Genomic DNA, 21,912 nt, shown 5'->3' with positions numbered 1-21,912 from the left:
ATGGGGGTCAAGTGACTTGCCCAGGGTCACACAGCTGGGAAGTGTCTGAGGCTGGATTTGAACCTAGGACCTCCCGTCACTAGCCTACCTGTTAATTTTTGAACACATTTTGTCCTTTACTTCTTATATACCTTTGATCTTCTCATGATCTCCTCAAGTGTCCTCCTTTAAACAATACCCTATTCATTCTTTAAGATACCATTTCTTTCATGAAGCCATTCTTGATATTCTTAGCTGAAAGTAAATATTTCCAGTGCTTTCAACCAGAGTATTGATGGTGAAAAATACTACTGGTTTCCTGACAGGTGACAGACAGATGCAGGAACACGAGAATTTGTTTTGCTTACTATGTTTATTTGTTATAAAGGTTTTGTTTTTCTTTCTTTTCTATGGAAAAAATGGGAGTCAAATGGGAACAACATCACTCTCTCTCACCTCCCCCATTGAAAAAAGAACAAAAGGAAGGCCAGAAGACAAGTAACTTACATTAGAAAGTTACAAGTTGTTTAAATATTATATATGTAAAGTTACAATTTGAATTTATATATATATATATGTGTGTGTGTGTGTGTGTGTGTGTGTGTGATCATAGTAGAGAAAAGCAAGTCCTATATAATAGGAATTTGAAGTTTGTGTACATGTTCTACAATGTATATGGAAATTGTCATTTTATTTGGTATTTGTTAAGGGAAAAAAAGAAAAAAATTAATTTGCTGTTTAATTATGAAGTAGCAAGTTCTTATTCTTTGGCACAGATTCTCCATCTAGTTCTGTAAGGGTTGGGATGAGGTGAGAAAGAGCCTCCCTTCTGTGGCTAGAGACTGCCTGGTGAAGAAGGGCTTCTCACTGAAACCTTTCAACCAGCCTTTCCCATTTTTTCCTTTGGATAACCATTACTCATGGCCACCTGGCTCTCAAAATATTAATTTAATCTTCTAATCCACCTCTCTGCTACTACAGCAGGTCCTTTCCTTTTCACATGAAAGTTTTATTGCTGATTTGTTTCAACTGTGCATTAATTTCTTCTGAATCTCCCTCTAATCCCACACTAACTTTGCTCTTGCAGCAAAGCAAAATATTTCATCAAACCAACAGAAACTCTGACCATGCCTGATACCATATAGCACATTTCCCATCCATAGGCCTTCACCTCCTTACTGATAGGATGGAAACTTCTATTCTAATATTGTTCAGGATCATTGGAAGCCTTTTCTTCCTAACTGCTGGTGTCTACCCTTCCCAAAAAACCTTATATTTAACTCTTTTGTATTTATTCTATTTATTTTGATGATCTATCTTTCTCTAAATCAATTTGTATTTGTCCCCTCCCCCCAATACAATTTAAACTCTTTGTAAGCAGGGATTATTTTGTTCTTCATACTTGTATCCCAAAGTGACTAACACAGTGCCAAGACACATAGTTGGGGTTTAATAAATACTTGCTGATGGATTGATCTTTGGAATTCAAGGTTTTATACTCGAAAAGAACAAAGCTAACAGAGAGACATAGACAGAGATGGGGGGAGAGGGGAAAAGAGAGACACACACACAGAGGCAGAGGATGGAAGGCACAGTGAAAATAGACTTGAGCTAACTCTTCTTGAAGTAGTGCTTAATTATGCCATACTCACAGTCCCACAGAATGAATCTGCCCACAATTATTCCTCAATGCAATTTTCCTTCTCCTCTCCTATTTATAGTTAGTGGTTCAAAAAAAACGTTTGTAGCATTAATGAGCAAAATGCTGCATCTGAGGTAGCATTTACTTCACTCTGCATGATTGCTTCACACTCAAAATCCAATTCAATTTTAACAATTCAACAAATAATTATTAACATTGAGGGGATTAGAATACCAAGTAGTTAATTGTGAGAATTGAGTGAACCATACTGACTCCATTTTGTGACTCAATTCTGGAGCTAGCTCAGTTCTTTTTCTATTCAGTGATGGGTCTAGTAATTCAATTTCCATGTGAAAACCGCATTCAGTTATGGGAATTGGGAGAAAATCTTTTTTTTTTTTTTAACCCTTGCTTTTCACCTTAGAATCAATGCTATGTATTCGTACTAAGATGGAAGAGTGATAAGGGTTAGGCAATGGTGGTTAAGTGACTTGCCCAGGGTCACACAACTAGGAAGTGTTTGAGTCCAGATTTGAACCTAGGACTTCCTATCTCTAGGCCTGACTCTCAACCCACTGAGCTACCTAGCTGCCCCCTGGGAGAAAATCTTTTGGATTCTTTGAACCTAGCCCTGTGTGGCTGGGAAGCTGGACCACCTACCTATTGCTTATAGACCCTTAACGAAGGACTTAGGTTGGGCTGATCAGAAACTCAGTGAGATCCAAAGATTGGTATAAGGGGTTTTCTCACAATTATTCATCTCAAACAATCCATATGTTTAAGTGGAAAACTGGTCCCATATTGATCAATAAGTTCTTGTTTCCAAGTTCCTTTAACTGACCACAGACAAAGTTGGAATGGGGGAAGGTGACTCTCTTTTCTATATTTCAAGAAATTGCTTCTGTTTGCTTTCCCTTGCCCAACTTGGAAAGTTCTTATTCTTTTTTTCAATTAGAAATCATATCATCTAATTTTTTATCCTGGTTAATTGTCTTCTTTCAATTAGTTGGTCTTATTTGATGAATTTTTTAATGTATAAAAGTCTGTCTTTCCCTATATTTAAAGTCCAGTGCCAAAGCTAAGGAGCCTGGAACTGATTTGTTGTACCACTGGCATACTTTGCTTAATAAATCGAGAAGCTCACTCAAACCTTTGTTTCCTCAATCATTTCATCTTTTACATGTCACAGCATCAACTATGTGAAAGATATTGTGCTAAGTTCTGGAATGACAAAGATAAAAATGTCAGTCCCTGACCTTAAGAAGCTTATATTCTGTGGGAAAGATGTGGCATTTACACAGGTAAGTATAATATTAAATAGGTAAGTAGGCAAGTAAGGGCTAAGCCAATTAATTAAAAAAAAAACCTCTAATCTTTTGTCTTAGAAACAATTTCAAGTCAGAAGAGTGACAAGGGCTAGACAATTAGGGTTAAGTGACTTGTCCAGCATTACACAACTAGTAAGTGTCTGAAGTCAGATTCGAACCTAGGATCTCCTATCTCCAGGTCTGGGTCCTATACATTGAGTCACCTATCTTTTTAAAAAGCATATCCATGACTTACCCAGTTCACTTTTAAGTGTGTGATCATGAGGAAGAATCGAATGTGAATTCCGAATATTTCCTCCTCCGACAAACCAGTTCACATTGGGATTCCAACGATTCAAAAAGCCACAGAGATGATTTTCTTCAAAGTCACACTCTATAATGGGTGGCAGGGGGAGTGAGAAGAGGAAAAAAATACTTCAACAAAGATTCAATTCCTCCCCATTGCATTTGTACTCAGAACTTAAAGGAAGGACTGGCCCCACATATTCAGATGGCTGGTTGCTCAGTTCTTTATCCCACTGAAATCATCATATCAGAGTTGTCTTTGCTAGATTTCCTAAAACAACTAAGAGCTAAAATGAAAAGCATCTGTCTGCATAATCAGCAGTGTAGCATAATGACTAGAAAACTGGTCTCTGAACCAGGAAGGTCTGAGTTCAAGGCCAGCATCCGATTCAGATTGGTTTTTGACCTTAGATAAGACACAAAACTTCTCACTTGCCCCAGCTAATTTCTTAGGGCTGGCTACAAGTTGAAAAATAGTTTCTAATATTTATTGATGGGAGCCATTCCCCATCTCCATGAAGTCACAACCCTCTTCTCTTCCAATAACTTCCTTATAAAGTAGTATACATCCCCTATGCGGGGGATGGAATACAAAACTTGTCAGAAAAAGCTGGGTTCAAATCAAATAAAAACTTATTAGTTCTGTGACCCTTGGCAAAGCATTTAATCTCTTTTGTCTCATTTTATCATCTCTAAAGAAAAAAATAATAGTGAGGGAGCTGGATCCTATGGCCTCTAAGGTGCTTGCTAGCTCTAAATATATGATCCTGTGATCTATGACTACAAGATATAGCCAGATAAATATAGGGAACTCCCATATAGATAGAAATTACACGTGCTTGAGATAATAATGGAATCACCTCATGTTTTTAATAGAAAGTATTTCATGTAATCTCAAAGGGACGGCACTAACCTTATTTGTCCAGTTCATGGTAGGGGAAAAAATTAGAGTTTCTCTTGGATTTCTGAGGAGCTTTCAATGGAAAGAGCAGTAGATTTGAAGTCAGAGAACCAAGGTTCAAGAGTTACTTCTGATCTGTATGGCCCTGGTCACTTAAGCTCTCTGGGTCTTATTTTCCTTAGTTAGAGGTGACTGGACTAATTGATCCCTGGATTTCCTTCCAGTTCTAAATCTACAGTCTCATGATTCCTTTGAAAATTGAGTCAGAAGATTCATGAGAACCACTTTATTCACGTTTAAAAGTTCTTATCCCCTCCTACTTCCACTGAGAAAGAAGTGAAAAGGCCTGTGATTATCAAGGGAATTGCAGTATAACTCAATGTGGGAATAATAGAAATGATGGAGTTGGCTAGAACACCCCAAATCAAGCACAGGGAAGTCCCAAACTCCTTGTTTGTGAAGAAAAAAGAAAAACACATTTCTACTTATTTTCTTCCTCTTAAATCAAATCAGCACCAGGATTTCAAAAGAAGCAGGACTTCAGAAATCTGGATGTTTCCCATCATGCGGATGTTGTTGATATTTGTGAGGATGAAGAAGAGGATAACGAATCACAAAAAAGATAAAGAGGAAGCCATGCGATGCCTGTTTTCCTTAGCAGTTGTTTTAACAAAAGGTTGAATGTGCAGCAAGCTAGAAATTCTTATTCTAAGCCGTTGAGGTCAGGTAGTGTGGGAAATATAAGTAAAGGTAATGGGGTCACCAGGGGTATTACAAATAAACTAAGTGGTTTGTGGGAACACACACTGGGATTTATGAGAGACTAGATCTGGACATTGAAGACTTGAACAGCCAAGCTGCTCCTAACTGACAAATGACAGTTAGCCAACTGTCACTCTGGTCAGAGGCCTTGAATTCAACAGATAAGCTAACAGGATATAACTGGCTTTAATTATGAACAACTAAAAGGTGGGATAGGGATATCTACTCTAAAACCTTAAATCTAATGACATAACCCTTAGGGAAAGGAAAGACTTATTTCTACATTAACTTAGTAATCTAAACTGACAGGGCCCAAGGAGCAGTGGAGTCTCTGGGTGACTGCCTCAGACCTGGAACCTGCCAGGCTTGAACAGCTCAGCTAGGGGCTTTGTGGCTTTGGGATTCTCACTGCAATCCACTGATGATCTCTGGATGCCAAGAGCCAAGGTAGTCTCAGGTACCAAATAGAGAGGGTTTTGCTTGAAACACTGTCCACCAGATCTCAAAACTTCCTCCTCTTCCTTGGCACAGGACTGTAGATCTTCTCTCTCTGCTAGATGCCACCACTCAGGATCCCAGGGGAAAATCAGGATACAGGATGTCCTTTTACCCTGAGTGCTCCCAGGGCTAACCACAGTTTGTGTTACCCCCCCTCCCCCCAATGGAGTCCTTCCCAGAGCACAAGTCACTTCTTCCTGCTCCCTCATTCCATCCTGGAATTCCCAGCTCCAGCTCCTTCTTGCTAGATACATCTTAATACCTAATCAATAACTAATCTTATCTTCCTCACAACAGTAGTGACTTCTATGTTATAGTTGCTATATCAATTTTTCTTTCTTCCCGAAATCTAGTACTCCTAGGATAATAGTGGCAAGTCCTTTTCTTTTTTTTTTTTAAACTTTTACTTTATGTTCTAGTAAGAACTCTAAAACAGAACTGCAAGAACTAGGCAAATGGGGTTAAGTGACTTGCCCAGAATCACACACCTAGGACATATCTGAGACCAGATCTGAATTCCAGGTCTGGTACCCTATCTACTGTGCCACTTTGCTGCTCCTCACAGATCCTCTTTATGGTGAATATAGTGAATTAAAAAAAATATGATGAGCTTAAGCTCAAAGCCAAACTAAGACTTTAGGACACTTTGCAGAGATTTCCTAGGGGTCAAATTCATTGAATGGGAAAATTAAAAGGGGCATTAGAAGTTTAATCCATTCTATAATTTTACAGATGAGGAAATTGAGGCCCATAACAATTAACTTGCTCAGGCCACACAGTTGTTTAGTGCCAGAAATAGTACTAGAAACCAGATCTCTTAACTTCTAGTCTAATGTTTTTTCCCCTTGTCCTATGCTGCCACACCAGACTAGTTTATCTCAAGAAGAAACAGTGTTTGGCTATTACATTTCTCCTGGCAACAGCAGATTTTTTATTCTTAGCAAACATTGTTTGAAACAGGGGAAATGAAAAACCACTTACCAATACAATATCCAGTCATCATCTTAATTTCAAAGACTGCAATGCTGGCTGTAGTTCCTTGCCCCAGTACACCTTCTATTAATATCTATAAAGCATATGGAAAAAAGAAGAGAATTATGCTTCTAAATTCATGTTTCTATGATCCTCTTTGGGTTCCCTAATAATTCAGCCATGAGACTCTTCATTAACTTCAGACAAGAAAGCCCCATTTATCTCCATTTAGTTGCAGTTTGATATATCATTACCCTCACTCTAAAAACATACTGGGAAGAGTAAGTCATAAGGAAGATAGTATGTTAGAGAAAGAACAAATAATCTCCCTTCCCTTCCAAAAAAAAAATGAAGAGAGGAGAAAGAGGGATGCGCTCTGTCTGTCTGTCTGTCTGTCTCTAATTCTCCCTCAGTGTTGTTTATAGGAGACACACTTGAAACAGAAAGACCTAAGAACTGATTCAAAATGAAGTGACAAAAATTGGGAGATCATTGTACATTCATAGCAATGTTGCAATAATGACCAATTCCAAAAACCTTGGTTACTCTGATCAATACAATGATCCAAGACAATCCCAAAGGACTCATGATGAAAAAATGCTATCTACCTACAGAGAGAGAATTGCTGAACTTTGAGTGCAAACTGAAGTATAATTTTCTTTCATTATTTTTCTTGTTATTTCTAATATGTGGCTAATATGGAAATATATTTTGCATGATTTCACATATGTAATTTATATCATATTGCTTGGGGGGCAGCTGGGTGGCTCAGTGGATTGAGAGCCAGGCCTAGGGATAGGAGGTCCTCAGTTAAATCTGGCCTCAGACACTTCTTAGCTGTGTGGTCCTGGGCAAGTCACTTGACCCCCATTGCCTAGCCCTTACCACTCTTCCATCTTAGAACCAATACATAGTATTGATTCTAAGGTGAAAAGTAAGGGTTTAAATATATATATATATATACGTATATATATATATATATATTTATCATATTGCTTGTTTTCTCAGTGGGCGAGAGAGGGAATAGGAAGAAGGGGGAAATTTTTAAACTCAAAATTTAAAAAGAAAAGAATGCAAAAATAAGTAAATAATACATTTTTGGAAAAGGATGTAAGATCCTTGAGGACAGGGACTGTTTCCTTTAAGTCTTTGCATTTTTAAGAGTCTAGCACAGTCCTGGACATAAAATAAACATTTAATAAATGTGTTGATTGATTAAAAAAGCATTTTTAAATTGAGTATTAGAACAAGCTATTGCTAATTTTGCCTTCATTTTCATATTAAAAAAAGATAGAGGTAGTGTGTAACTGATTAAGGTTATTTGTTAGATATACAAAATAACCACAATGGTTCTCTGCATTACCCAGTTGCTAGCTACTAGTAGCCGTCATCAACTATAGCGTAGGCCGCAGTTTAACCTGATTGGACAATGAAAGACTTAGTCCCACTATTGAAGGTTTCATGAAACTGCTCAGCCCTTTGGAGAAGAAGAATTAAAGCATTTCTAATTTAAAAAAAATAAATCTTTTATTGATACCATTTTAAAATATGAGTACAACTTTCTCCCAATGACTTTCTAGTCATTGTCCTTTGGCAATAGAATCTTCCCTTACAATAAAGAATCTCACATGGATAAAACAAATCAATACATTGATCATGTCTAAGATATTTCATTCTTCGCACATCCATAATCTAACACTGACCCTACTTTGAGGATAGAGACATATTCTACCAAGATCTCACTGAAGTCATATTTGGCTGCTGGATTGATTAAAGCTTTTTTTTAAATATATATATTTTTTTACATTACTGTGATCATTGTATAAATTATCCTGAGTCTACTCACTTCATTCCACATCAGTTCATAAACATCTTTTCAAGTTTTCCTAAGTTCTTCATTACTGAAATTTCTTTTATAGCATAATAATGTCCCATTACTTTTATATACCAGAGTTGGTCTCACCGATTCCCAATTGATGGGCATTTATATTGTTCTAGACCCCTGGTATAACAAAGTACTGCTACCAATATTTTTGTATTCATGAGGCCTGCATTGTCTTTGATTTCCTTGTGGTATCACTGGATCAATGGAGTATATATAATTTAATAACTTTTCTCGTATAATACCAAATTATTTTCCAGTGCTATAATAGTAGACTAGTGTGCTTGTCTTCCTTGGCCCTTCCAACATAAATCACTTTTTACTTTTATCACCTTTGATGATCTGATGGTCATTAGGGAAAACCTCAGGGTTGTTTCAATTTGTATTTCTCATTATGATTGATACAAAAATGGGCAATGAATTTCTGCGTGTTAATGTTTTCTACTAGGTTTTTACAGCCAGAATGATAGTTGGAGGAAAGGAGGGGAACGAGACTAACAAAAGATGCATCCATGAAGACTCTCTGTACTCTTAATCTAATCTTCCCACTCTAACATTATTTCCAGCAAGCATATGCTTTTATCAAGAGTTACATCAATTCCTCTGTTAGTAACAGAAATAGATCTGGCTAGACTAGGGATAACTGCAAAGAACTATCTGGTATATGTGCTGCTGAAGTGAGCACTAGAAAGAACTATCTGGGCAGCATCTTAAAGTAGATAACAAGGGAAACTTTGGGTAAATGAGAATTTCAAAGGTATGTAGTAACAGGAAGGAGCACGGTGGTAAATGTTAATAACTCTCTCTCTCTGGAAAAAAATAAAATAAATCAATGTATACCAGACATACTTATAAGGTTAATCTCTATTGTTAACATTTTCTTTATTACTTTCTTAAGTCTGGACAATTAGCAAAGCAATAAATCAAGTTGTCTTTGTCATTTTCAAAGTGTAAATGCTCATACTGAAAATTGAATGATTAGAGGAACTGGCTCCAGAATACTGCATCAATAGGTAGAGCCTTAGAAAGATAGAGGGACCTTAGGAAGTAGGGTCAGAGGGAGTCAATAGTGGTATGCTAATAAGTGTCTAGATAGTCTGGCAGCAGACAAGAGATAAAAGTTCAGGCATGATATAGCATCAGGGAGTTGGTCAAGGAATGTTAAGAAACCAGCTGCAGGGACAGAGGGCCAAAGAAGAAGATGCCAGATCCTGGGAGAAATTATAAGAATTGAGTTGGATCTTGGTTCCAGAAGGGCTAAGAAATAAGACAAGACACCAAAATTGGGATTCAGGCATTAGAGAACAATATAATAACTCAATTATTAGAACTGGATGATCAAATGGAGGGTTTAATAATAAGGAACAAATGAGGCCATTTACTTGAACTAATCTACAGATCAAAGTGCCCCGACAACAAGATTGATTGGAGTTAACCTTTGGCCTTGATTGGTCCCCCCAAATGGAAAAAGGTTAGGTTAAGTAAGCCCAAATGTGGGGTTTAAAAGACTAGGGGAAGGAAAAAGGAATGGCTAAGAGGAACATTTGTTGCCTCACCAACTCCCTTCTCTAACCTTTCAAGGGAGAAATTGTAATCATTTTATTTTATTTTTTTTTTAATCCTTAACTTCTGTGTATTGGCTCATAGTTGGAAGGGTGGTAAGGGTGGGCAATGGGGGTCAAGTGTCTTGCCCAGGGTAACACAGCTGGGAAGTGTCCGAGGTTGGATTTGAACCTAGGACCTCTCGTCTCTAGGCCTGACTCTCAATCCACTGAGCTATCTAGCTGCCCCCCTGTAATCATTTTAAAGGGACACATACTCTAGAATTGTGAATACTTACTCTCTCTGTGTGGTTCTTCTCAAAATACTTGCATTTATTTTTTTTAAAAAAACAGTTTTGAGTCATCCCAAATTCATAGCAAGTAATTATATAAAAGACATATACATTAGCAGAATAAAACTAAATTATAAGAAAATGAGAATGCTCCCTAAAGCCCATTTAGAAAGGCATTCCTGCTTGCAAAGTTCAATTTGAGGCAATTTACAAGCTTTCTCCGATTTGAGAATCCTATTAAAAAGGTAAAGAAGTAGTCCAGAAAAATCTAATTCAGGGATAGGTGAACACAGTATCATTTTATATTGTTAATATTTCTCTATGATGTTTGAGCCCTCTTCCCTTACCCCCCAAACAAATATAAATTCCCAATACACCAAAAGATCCATTGTGGCAGAGGTTTTAACAAAGGTGCCAATAGTGCATGAAACACATAACGAAATTTGCACTTTCCCTGCCATACTCTGCGTACCTTGAATTTCTTGGTGCTGTTTCGCAAATCTAAACTGGCTATGAGCCAGCTATCGGAAGACTCCTTGGTAGACCACAGCAACCGATCAAAGTTCTCTCCTTCAAACCTGATGTAGAGATTCAGCCGGCTGGGGATGGATGGAAATGGTGTGGATGTGGTAATCTGATAAACTAGCCTAAGGCAGCTCCACTCCTCTGCCTGGAGGTCAGGACTTAGCAGGACTGCTTTCTCTCCCTGCTTGGCAAAGGTAGAGTCCACATAAATATAATGACCTGGAAATTAAAAATAAGGGGGGGAAGTTAATATGTGCAATAGGAGAAAAGGAAGTATGGCTTCACATTTAAATAATAAAAATATTAGCTAGTATTTATATAGCACTTAATGTATATTTGATTCGATCCTCACAATAACCCAGGAAAGGTTGCTGATATGATTTCCATTTTACAGATAAGGAAAATTGAGGCAGACAAAGGATAAATGATTTGCCCAAGATCAGATGAATAGTAAGGATGTGAGGCAGGATTTGAACTCAAGTCTTCCTAACTCCAAGGGTAGCATTGATAAAAGTGACTAGCATACCACCAGAATTGTTCTAGACTCTTAGGAGGAAGAGGGAAGACTAGGATTAGGCTAGAACTACCCCCCAGCAATTCTCCAGCTTGGTTTGAGGATGAATGAGAGAACTACCTAGGTTTCAAAGGTAATGGGCACTTGTGGGCAATATGTGGGACATCATCATGTCCTACAGAATTATCTGCACACTATACAATAGTGTTCAAGGACCTCTGTGGGCACATGAACATTACACATCCCAGACAAACAGTAGGAATTTGAGCAAGCCACTTTAGCTTTCTCATATTTTAGTTCTTCTGGACACCCATTGAAGACAATTGTATCTAACCTACTGTACAATTCTTTATGAGATCCAATAGATTTAGCTAAATTTACTTATTCTAAAAGTTCTAGAAACTGTGTGGGACATGAGAGTTGACTACAGAATCTTCAGCATGGGAGTCCACCATGAAGATCATCCAGCCCGACCATTCTACTAATGAGGAAAATGAAGCCTAGAACAGTCAAATAATTTGCTCAGAATGTTTGTTGCCTACATTCATAATTGAAGGAAATGCTAAATTTTGTTAGAGCTTTTGCACTGGTGCTGGAGAAGACTTTTGAAAGATCCTTGTATAGCAAGGAGATCAAATCAGTCAATACTTAAAGAAAGCAACTCAATCTATTATTCCCTGGAAGGTCAAATAGTGAAGTTGAAATTGTAATACTTTGGTTACATAATAAGAAGACAGGATTCATTGGAAAAGATTGTTGAGATGTTGGGAAAGATTTAAGGCAAAAGGAAAAAGGGGACAAAAGAGAAGGAGATGGACAGTGTCATGGATACATTGAATGTGAGCTTGGACAGACTTCTAGAGACAGTGGAGGATAGAAGGACGTGGTGTGCTATGGTCCCTGGAGTCATGAAGAATCAGATGTGATTGAAGAACAAAAACATAAAGATCCCATCCAAGTTTGCAAATGCCCCAAAGTCTATCCACAGATGCCCTTGGGGGGCACTACTTCCCATGAGCGTATGCTGTTAGATGTTTAACAACTTCTCCTACTGATGAATATTTAACACATTTTAAAATTTAATCTATGTAATTAACATTTTCTCCACCAATTTCTTAAGTCTAGACGATCAATAAAACAATAAATCAGAATCTCATTTGTAAGTTTGCTGATTTCCAAAGTATAAATGTTCACCCTGAAAATTTAATAATTGGCTCTCCTGAGCCTGCCAGCACACTATTGTTGCAGTAGGGACTAGGGACCGAGGTGAGGAAACTCACTCCTCATTATTATTATTTCTTTTCTATCACTATACTATTTAGGAGTGCAGATAAGCTGAGTGTCTGGGAACTATATCCACAAAAGCTGGATAAAGGCTTCATTAGAATGATATTTTAAAGATGTTTTATTTTAATATTTTAAGTGATATTTTAAAGGGCAGGAAGGAGAAAGGGGGAGACTTAGAAGAATCTAAAGGGTCTTTTTTAGGAAAAGAATAAAATCAGAATGTGTACTCCTTGAAGGTATGAGCTATTTTGAATTTCTTTATATCCTCATCACTTAACATGGTACCTGGCACATAGAAAGCATTAAATTAATGCTTGTTGACTGAATGACAAAAATGGGCGTCGTATTCTGACTATATTACAAGATTTAAAAAAGTTATTAATTATGAGCCTGTTTAAACTCATGGATTCTGTCTGCTTGGAACCCTACTTGCTGTCTAATGAAGTGTTAAAACATTTTCTTTGCATGTTATTTCTCTTAAAATCTGGTTTTATTATACAACGATGGCATTGTTCTCATAAAGTCAAGTGCCCTCAGCAGCACATGCCATGTAAAAATGTTATGTTACTTAAGGTACTTTGATAACGAATTACGCTGTGGGATTTTAGTTCTATTTACTGAAGATCTATTATTACATCTGTATCACAAATTCACCACTGTTAAAATTATCTGGATACAATTCAGTTGCTTGCCTGAGATATTTTTAAATGCGTACTTTGCAATAGTCGCGAAGTATTTAAAAACAATATATCTGTCCAACCAACCTGTATCACTTAAACAGAAATGGTGGTCTTCCTTAGCTATTCTAAGCTGCGCATTAGACCAGCTAGCAATCCACTCACTTAGACCATTGAAAGATTAAACTTAGGAAAAAGTGGTATACTTAAAAAAACAACAACCCCACAACCCTTACCTTCTGTCTGTATCGATTCTGAGATGGAAGAATGACAAGAGCTAGGCAACTAGGATTAAGTGACTTGTCCAGAGTCACATAGCTAGGAAGTGTCTGAGGCCAGATTTGAACTTAGGTCCTATCAACTTCAGGCTTGGCTTTCTATCCATTGTGCTACCAACTGCCCCAATAATGCGATACTTTAAATAATCATAACCACTCCTTGCTACAAAAAGCTACCTTTACAATACACTCTTCTAGCAATGCTTTGCGGCTGTGAATTATGGAATATCAGCATCTCAGAAGAATTATGAGTGTAGGTGACCCCAAAGCAGGCCCATGGAAAGCTATCCAGGGGCTATTAGTAGGTTGCAACAGAATACCAAAAATAACTTCTGTGTGAGAAGTGGCATCAAAGGCATCAGTGAGGTCATTTATGACTGCAAGGAGGAAGACCAGTTATGTACCAAGGGTGGGGGAGGGAAAACATATGGACAGCCTCAGGGCTGTCCTGGTACCCCTGAAGTATTGAGAGAACTAGTCCCTTTGATGATTCTACTATGGAGAATTTAGGGCAAAATGAGAGTAAGAATAAGAAAGGATTGGTCTTTGGTCTTCATCAGTCTAGGAACTACTTACGTCTATAGACCAGTGATGTCAAACTCAAATAGAAATGGGGGCCACTAGACCATCCGTAAGGATTTCTGTGGGCTTTATATTGACTTACTTTTTAAAATGTAATAATATTATATGTTTGTTGCATTTTTATTTATTTTGTTATATATTTCCATATTACATTTTAATCAGGTTGAAGTTTCACTTGGGAGTGTTGTGGACTGTGGACCACTTGTTTGGCATTTCTGCATAAGTCCATGAATTCACTGAAGACAGTGCAGAATACGATAGTCTAGTGAACCCCAAAAAGACAGTAGGGTTTCTAGAAATTTAATAGTTTGACTCATCTATAAAGGAAATAGCATATTCCACAGAACTCTCATAGATGAGAAGAGGCACTGTAGAAATAACATGCTGGATTTTGAGTGAGGAAGACCTGAATTGGAATCCTGTCTGCCTCAGACATTTACTATTTGATCCTGGGCAAGTCATTTAACCTCTGACTGCCTCAGTTTCCTTATCCTCACATTGAGAAGAATAATAGCATCTACCTCCCAGGATTATTGTGAGAAAAAATAAGATGATATTTTTGTAAAGACTTTTGTAAATATTAAAGTGCTACGTGAATGTTAGTTATTATTATGATTATGAATATTGTGGTGAAGGCAATCTCAGATTCTGGTTTATATGTAAATATACGCATAAACATTCATCTCTTCCTTTCATTGCTGTCTTACATTTAAATGAGTGATACTATTAACTGTATATCAGCAAGGTATTGGGTGAAATCTGAAAGTTAGCCTAACCCATTGATTTCTATGCTGCCAGTGACAATAAGTCACAAATATAATTATTCATAATACTGATTTTCTATTGGGTCACCTAAAATGGTGGTTCTTTTGAGATGTGATTTGTAAGCTTCTTTTCCCTTAACTATATACGCTCCACCCCGCCCCTCTACCTTTCCACTCCTGGAAAGTTAAAATAAATAGCACTAAATAAGAAAAAGATGAAAAAAGCCCAAGAAATGATGTGTGGAAGGGGTACTCATATGATCATGACTAATAGCCTGGGGAAGATTACAAAGCACAGAGTGTTAATGAAATGCTGACAGGAGGGGATAGAAAAATCCATTTGTTGCTTAGGGATTTTGAACAAGTTTAGAATGAAGAAAATAACAATTTACAATTATATATCACTTTAATATTTGCAAGGCCCTTTCCTCACAGCAACCATGGAGGTAGGTATTATAAGTATTAATATCTTTATTTTACAGATGAGGAAACTTAAAGACCTAGTAATATTATGGTATAGAGCTAATAAATGGCTCTGAAGCCAGAGGTCTTTCCACTATATTATGTTGGTTTTCTAGAAGCCGGAACCCTTCCTCCGCTCTCCCAAAATAAACAAACTTGGAAGAAGTAAGAGACCTTAAGCAAAATTTCACATTTGCCTTATCAAATATGTTTCAAAATATGGTTCAGGATCGAGAAATGAAAGGATCCACAGTCTTTTAATTTCTACTAAACACATATATGAATATTTTATTCAAGAGAGGAGTCAGTCAAATGGTATTGAACTTAGAGAATACAGAACATCACAAAGAATGATATCTTAGAAGAGAGTGACTAGATCTGTGATTTAATTGATATATCGCTATTGTTGTTCAGTCAGTTTTTTGTTATTTTCAATTCTTTATGACCCTATTTAAGGTTTTCTTGGTAAAGATAGTAGCATGATTTGTCATTTCCTTCTTCAGCTCATTTGATAGATGAGGAAACCGAGGCAAAAATAATTAAATTACTTGACCAGGGACATACAACTATAAGTATCTGAGACTAGATTTGAACTCAGGAAGATGAATCTTTTTTTACTCTAGCCTTGGAAGGCTATGTACTGAGCCACCTCCCTGCCCATTCATTGATAGAGAAAACTATCAAATAAGGACATTTTCTCTACCAATGCCACTTGGTGCCTTTTCTGCAAATTATAGTCTTAGACAGTTATATAGATCATTCAGAGTTGAAGTGACTTGCCCAGACTCACAAAATCAGTGTGTCAACAGAAGGGAGAGTTGAACCTCAGTTTTTGGGGTTCTAGTAGTAGGTAGCTGCAAGGCCACTTCTCCAGCTACTATACCACTGGTATCAAGCTCAAATAGAAAACAGACCATTTCTGGCCACATCTTAACTTAGAAAAACACAAATTAACATTATCTTTGTTTTGTTATTTTTTTTTTTGTTAAACATTTCCAATTACATTTTAATAAGATTCAGGGTACTAGGGAGTTTTCAAGTTTGTACATACCATTGCTACTTTTATAGATTAACATAAGGAAAATGACTCGTATTTAAAATGAGAATGATAGACATTTTTATGTTCACTATTTGCAAGTCAGACCACCAACAAATTAGATCAAAGATAAAAATCAATATCAAAATAGAAGAACAAAAATGATAAGACCTGAGTGAAATCATGCAAGGTATAATTGAAGCTCCAGTCTGACCAGTTCAAACAAACTATTGGTGCTAAAAAATGAGAAAAGGAAAGAGGAAAAGACATCAAAACAACATAACACTATTTACTGTGAAAATGGAACTTAATAAAGGAATTATCACAATGAGGATGTCAAAAGAATCTAGAAACAACTTAACCAGCAGGTCCTTCATCTGTCTGTCAAGTGGAAAGGTATGTTAGATAAAGATAGCAACAGTGCAGAAAGCATAGAAGGTTATAATCTCTTCCTTGGTATAAGTATAAAAAATGATAAAGGCTGGTATAATAATATATATTAGTATTTTAATTAAAACCATGCTGATAAAGTCATTAGACCACGCGCTTGTAAGAATTCAAAATCGCCGCTCCAGTCATTATTACCTCTTCCTCAGTCTCCTGGCCAAGAGACCAGTCCCCCCTAACCCAGGAGATTATAAACTCTTCTCTGCGTGGAGACGTAGGTGTCCCCACGCCCAAAGAACCGGAAACAGAAACCCGTTGGACCACGGGAAATGTAGTTTGATACATTTCCCGTGTCCATAGAAAATACACATATATATACTTAAAGATGGCATCTCCCAAATTTCACTTTTACATTGGGAATAGATCAGTGAGATTAAAGACTCAATGAAATATTGTTTTAACGCCCACCCCCCCCAACAACAACAGATACTATTTGCCTCATTAATAAGGCTTCCTTTTTTTCTCTTACATAAGCATCAGTGGGGAAAAATGGTTAGACACTAAGACTTGAATGGAGAGATCAACTATATTTGCTCTATACAAGTCTGCACAGTGAAAGTTCAATGTTCAGAACATTTTTGAAAGCCCCAAATTGAGAGAAATTGTCCTCACTCCAGTGATCATTTATAGTGGCAACCTTGGTAAGTCACTAAACTGCAGTTTGCTTCAAATTTTTCCTCTTGTTCCAGAGGTGTCTCTGGAATACAAAACTGTTGAGGCATCCATATATACCCTGCATATTGGAGAAAATGGAAATAGCAGATCCCAGGTCCTTACTTTGGTGAATTTCTTTACAAAGGATACAATGACTAACTAGATTTAGAAGTTAATGATTTTGGCATTACCCCAACTCTATATATAGAATATGAATCAGAATGTGGATGGAAACATAACTGACCTCTAAAATATGGCTGCATAGACACTTTTTTAAAACCTTACCTTCTGTCTTATAATCAATGCTAAGTATTGATTCTAAGGCAAAAAAAAATGGCAAGGTCTTAGGCAAGTGGGGTTAAATGACTTGCCCAGGGTCACCCAACTAAGAAATATCTGAGGCCAGATTTATAACCAGGACCTCCTATCTCCAGATATGGCTCTCTATCTACTGAGCTACCTAGCTGTCCCTATATGAACTTTTAGGAATTGTAATCCATGAGAGAAATGTGGATTCATCTCCCCTAGAATGAAAGACCCTTACAACCCAAGTTGGGGACAGATCAGCTGTAGAAGGATAAGTTGTGGGTTGAACTTTCACCATGCTGGAAACTATTTTGAATTGGGGTCTGTGGAGGCAGCGGTTAACGGTTGGCTACAGAAGATACCAGAAAAATTGAGAATGAAGTTTAATTTTGATTCTGGTTAGGGTTAGAGTGATCATGGCAGCTTCAGTCAAGGTCTTCAGTCATTAAAAAACAGTCTTGGATGGGTGTGGCTAGAACTGACTGAATCTATTCCTTGTTGTGTCTCTTTGAGATTAACAAAAGGAAAGTAAAGAATTAACTCTTCTTACTAAGCCCCTTTCCAAAATGCTTGCAGATGGTAAGATTTTTCTACATGGCTTTCTCTGTTTCTTGAAACTGTTTCTAATTTCTGATTTTTGGCTTATGTAAACTATGATCAGTTGTAAATTCTCTGTGACTAATACCTGTTAATTAATTATACATATAATTATAGGGGGACTATAATAGAGGAAGTCAGGGACTACCTTGGTATTCGGAGAGATAAACAGAATAGAGGGGGTACTCTCCTGTCTAAAACAGGAGCATATTCCTTAATTGGGGATTGAGGCAAGTCTTACGTTCTTGACTTTTAAAATAACTCTTATAAGTGCCCAAATGGCACAGAGATGAACTATGTGACTTGGGACACTTTACCCCTGGAAGATGAAGTTATGAGTGAGCAAGGAATCAAGGAGCACAGAACAGCATAGAACAGCATAGAACAGTGTCAGTGAGGATTCTTGCCTTTGGAGTGAGGGATGGAGTCTGGGCATGGACTAGTGGAAGGTCATGTTTCCTCTTCCACAAAATTGAGAGAGAAAGTAAGGCAAGAGAAGAGTACTTATTGTCAAGGTTGGCTGAAATACCAAAAGTGGGAGGGAAAGGACAGAGCAAGTATTTCCTGTACTGTCCATTTTCCTCATAGAACCCATCCCTACCTGACAGCACCATCTGCTGGTTGCATGAGTAAGGTTTGTGAGTTATTGTTATAAGGGTCAGCAAAGGTACAGTGCAAAGGATTTTGCGGTTTCTTCATTCATTCATCCATTAAGCATTTATTAAACATATATTATGTCTCAGGTTATGTGGACATACAAAGACAAAAAACAAGAGTCCATGCCCTCACAATCTCTTTCCTGATCATTAGTCTCAGATCAAATTCCTATTTAATATCTTGAACTATGTTCCTCAAAGACAATTTAAACTTTCTATGTCCAAAATTTAACTCAATATCTTTCCTTGAAAACTTTCTCCTCTTCTTAAGTTCTCTGTTACTATCAAGGGCACCACCACCCTCCTAGTCGCCTAGGCTCAGATTTTAGGGTGCCATCCTTAGCTCTTCACTCTCAATCTACTACCAAGTCCTGATATTCTACTTTTGCAACATCTCTCATACATACCCTTTTTTCTTCATGGTGGAGGTTTTCATTACCTCTCGTCTAGGCCATTTTAGTAGATTTCTATTTGGTCTCCTTGACTCAAATCTCTCCCCACTCCTCTCTAAGTCTATCTTCCATTTAGCTGTCAAAATTATCTTTCTAAAGTCCAGATCTGAATATATCATGCCCTCACCTCCCTCCACCTGCCATTCAATAAACTCTAGAGGCTCCCTATTGCCTCCAGGATCAAATATAAAAAAACTCAGTTTGACTTTTAAAGTCCTTCATAACTTGGCTCTTTTCTTTTTTTCTAGTCTTTACACCTTCCTTCCTCCAGTGCTCTATAATCCAGTGACACTCTTCTCCTTTATACTTGAGGGCAAACACTCTGTTTCCTCTTTACTCCTTCTGGTACCTTTTTCACGGATTATCTCCTAAGCCTAGAATTCCCTCCCTCTTTGTTTCTGCCTACTGACTTCCTTTACACCTTAGCTAAAATCCCACCTTCTACAAGAAATCCTTCCAAGAACCTCTTAATTTTACTGTCTTCCCTATGAGATGATCACCATTTTATCCTGTATTAGTGGGATGCTCTCCATTTTATCCTATATATAAATTATTTCTTCCTAGTTGTTTGAATAGTGTCTCTTCTGTTAGAGTAAGAACTCCTTGAGAATAGGAACTCCCTCCACTCCTACCACTTCTTGAATCTCCAATGCTTATCACAAAGCTTGAGTCAGAGTAGTCATTTAAATGTTTATTGATTTGACATACTGACAGAGCTTATCTTGTTGGGGAGGAGAAACAATATAAATGCAGATAAATAAATGCAAAGTACATACAAAGTAAAAACCAACTTGGGGAGGATGATGTAGTAATTAGGAGAATCAGGATAAGCCTAATATAGAAAGTAGCATTGAATTAAGCCTTATAGGAATTTAGGAATTAAGGAAAAGTGAGGTGGGACGGCATTTCTGTTAAGGGGACAATCTCCACAAATACATGAAAATGGAAGCTGAGTGTGAACAAGGGGGCCAGTTTGGTTCTAATGTTGAATGAATTTAGAAATATAATTTTCAATAGTTGCAGCTAGATTGCAAAAAAAAAAAACCCTCTAAATGCTAAACAAAAGGGCATGTATTTAATCTTAGAGACAACTGGAAGCTGCTACAGACATATACTTTGGAATTATCCATTCTGTATTTGGGGGCGGGGATAAACCAGAGAAAGGAGAAACTGGCATCAGAGATCAATTACAGGCTATTGCAATAATCTAGGGAAAAGGCAATGAAGGCTTGAACTCTCTGAGGAGAAGAGAGGAAGGTGGATAGAAGAGAGAATGTGGAGACAGTATTGACAAGCCTTGGCAACTGCTTGGTTACAAGTAAGGAGTCAACAAGGATTCTGAGGCTGTGAACATATATAACTGGGATGTTGGTGCCCTCACAGTAATAGGGAAGTAAAGGACGGGAGTGAATGTTGTTGTTCAGTCATTTTTCAGTTGTGTCTGACTCTTTGTGATCCCATTTGGGGTTTTCTTGGCAAAGATACTGGAGTGGTTTGTCATTTCCTTCTCCAACTCATTTTATAGATGAGGAAACTGAGGCAAACAGGGTTAAGTGACTTACTCAGAGTCATACAACTGGTCATGTCTGAGACAATATTTGAATTTAGGAAGATGAGTCTTCCTAACTCTAGACCTGGTACTCTATCTAATATGGCATCTAGCTGCTATCTATTTTGGACATGTTAAGTTTAAGATGTTTTGAGATATCCATTTGGAACTATCTAATGGAAATTGATGATCCTGGACTAGATTATATATCTATATCTTTAGATATAGATATAAATATAGATATAGATATTTTTTAACCATTACTTTCTTTCTTGGAATCAATACTATGTGTTGGTTCCAAGGCAGAAGAGCTGTAAGGACTAGGCAATGGTGATTTAAGAGACTTGCCCAGGATTACAAAGCCAGGAAGTGTCTGAAATAAGATTTGAACCCAGGGCCTGGCTCTCTATCTACTCAGTCACATAGTTGCCCCCTGGATACCCTTTATGTGTAAGTTTCTTTAGTGTTCTGACTAGTTTGGGTGGCCTTGTCAGATAGCCAAAAGACATGTCTCATGTTTCTTTTCCCTAGGGAAAATGACCTTGCCTATCTAAAGTCACAGAGATAATGAATGTAGTGAGCAACAATTTTTGTCCTCAGGCACAGTTTCAAGTTGTGGGCTGCATGCCTGATGTATCCTTATGAGACCTTCTCATTGGAAATGTGCATCAGAAACCCTAGCTTTTGACACAAGTGGGTCTGTGAATTATAATTAATATGCTGCCTTTTATAGACAAAGATAACGCTGCCTCATTAGCAAAATATGGAAGATTTCACCGCTTTGGGTATCAGTCTCCTCATCCATAAGAATATTGACCTAGATGATCTCCAGAAAAGGTTGTTTTCACCTCAACTGGCTATGATTCTGGTCTTTGGGTTGGCTTTCTTTGGATCACAATTGGTTAGTGGTAAGTTATCAACACTATTGCCCAGTCTGATTGAAGGCAGGGATGATTTCATGTTTATCTTTGTATCTCTGGGGCTGGCACATTGTAGATTCTTCTGAGCTCTTGATGATTGATTGATTGACTGATTCATAAAAT

The 21,912-nt window shown here is 37.4% G+C and overlaps 1 protein-coding gene across 1 annotated transcript in view; it reads right to left on the bottom strand.

Moving 5' to 3' along the window:
* Positions 1-21,912, bottom strand: part of MAMDC2 (MAM domain containing 2) — a 246,321-nt gene that overhangs the window by 113,700 nt on the left and 110,709 nt on the right. The window contains exons 3-5 of the mRNA XM_044657367.1: positions 10,556-10,827; positions 6,377-6,461; positions 3,185-3,322 (exon numbers count right to left, since the gene is read on the bottom strand). Coding sequence (XP_044513302.1) covers positions 3,185-3,322; positions 6,377-6,461; positions 10,556-10,827 — 495 coding nt within the window. The remainder of the gene's footprint in view (positions 1-3,184; positions 3,323-6,376; positions 6,462-10,555; positions 10,828-21,912) is intronic.

The sequence above is a fragment of the Gracilinanus agilis genome, chromosome 1 (assembly GCF_016433145.1).
Source record: "Gracilinanus agilis isolate LMUSP501 chromosome 1, AgileGrace, whole genome shotgun sequence".
Lineage (NCBI taxonomy): Eukaryota > Metazoa > Chordata > Mammalia > Didelphimorphia > Didelphidae > Gracilinanus > Gracilinanus agilis.
The sequence above is the reverse complement of the archived record's forward strand: the minus strand, read 5'-3'. Positions and strand labels throughout refer to the sequence as shown.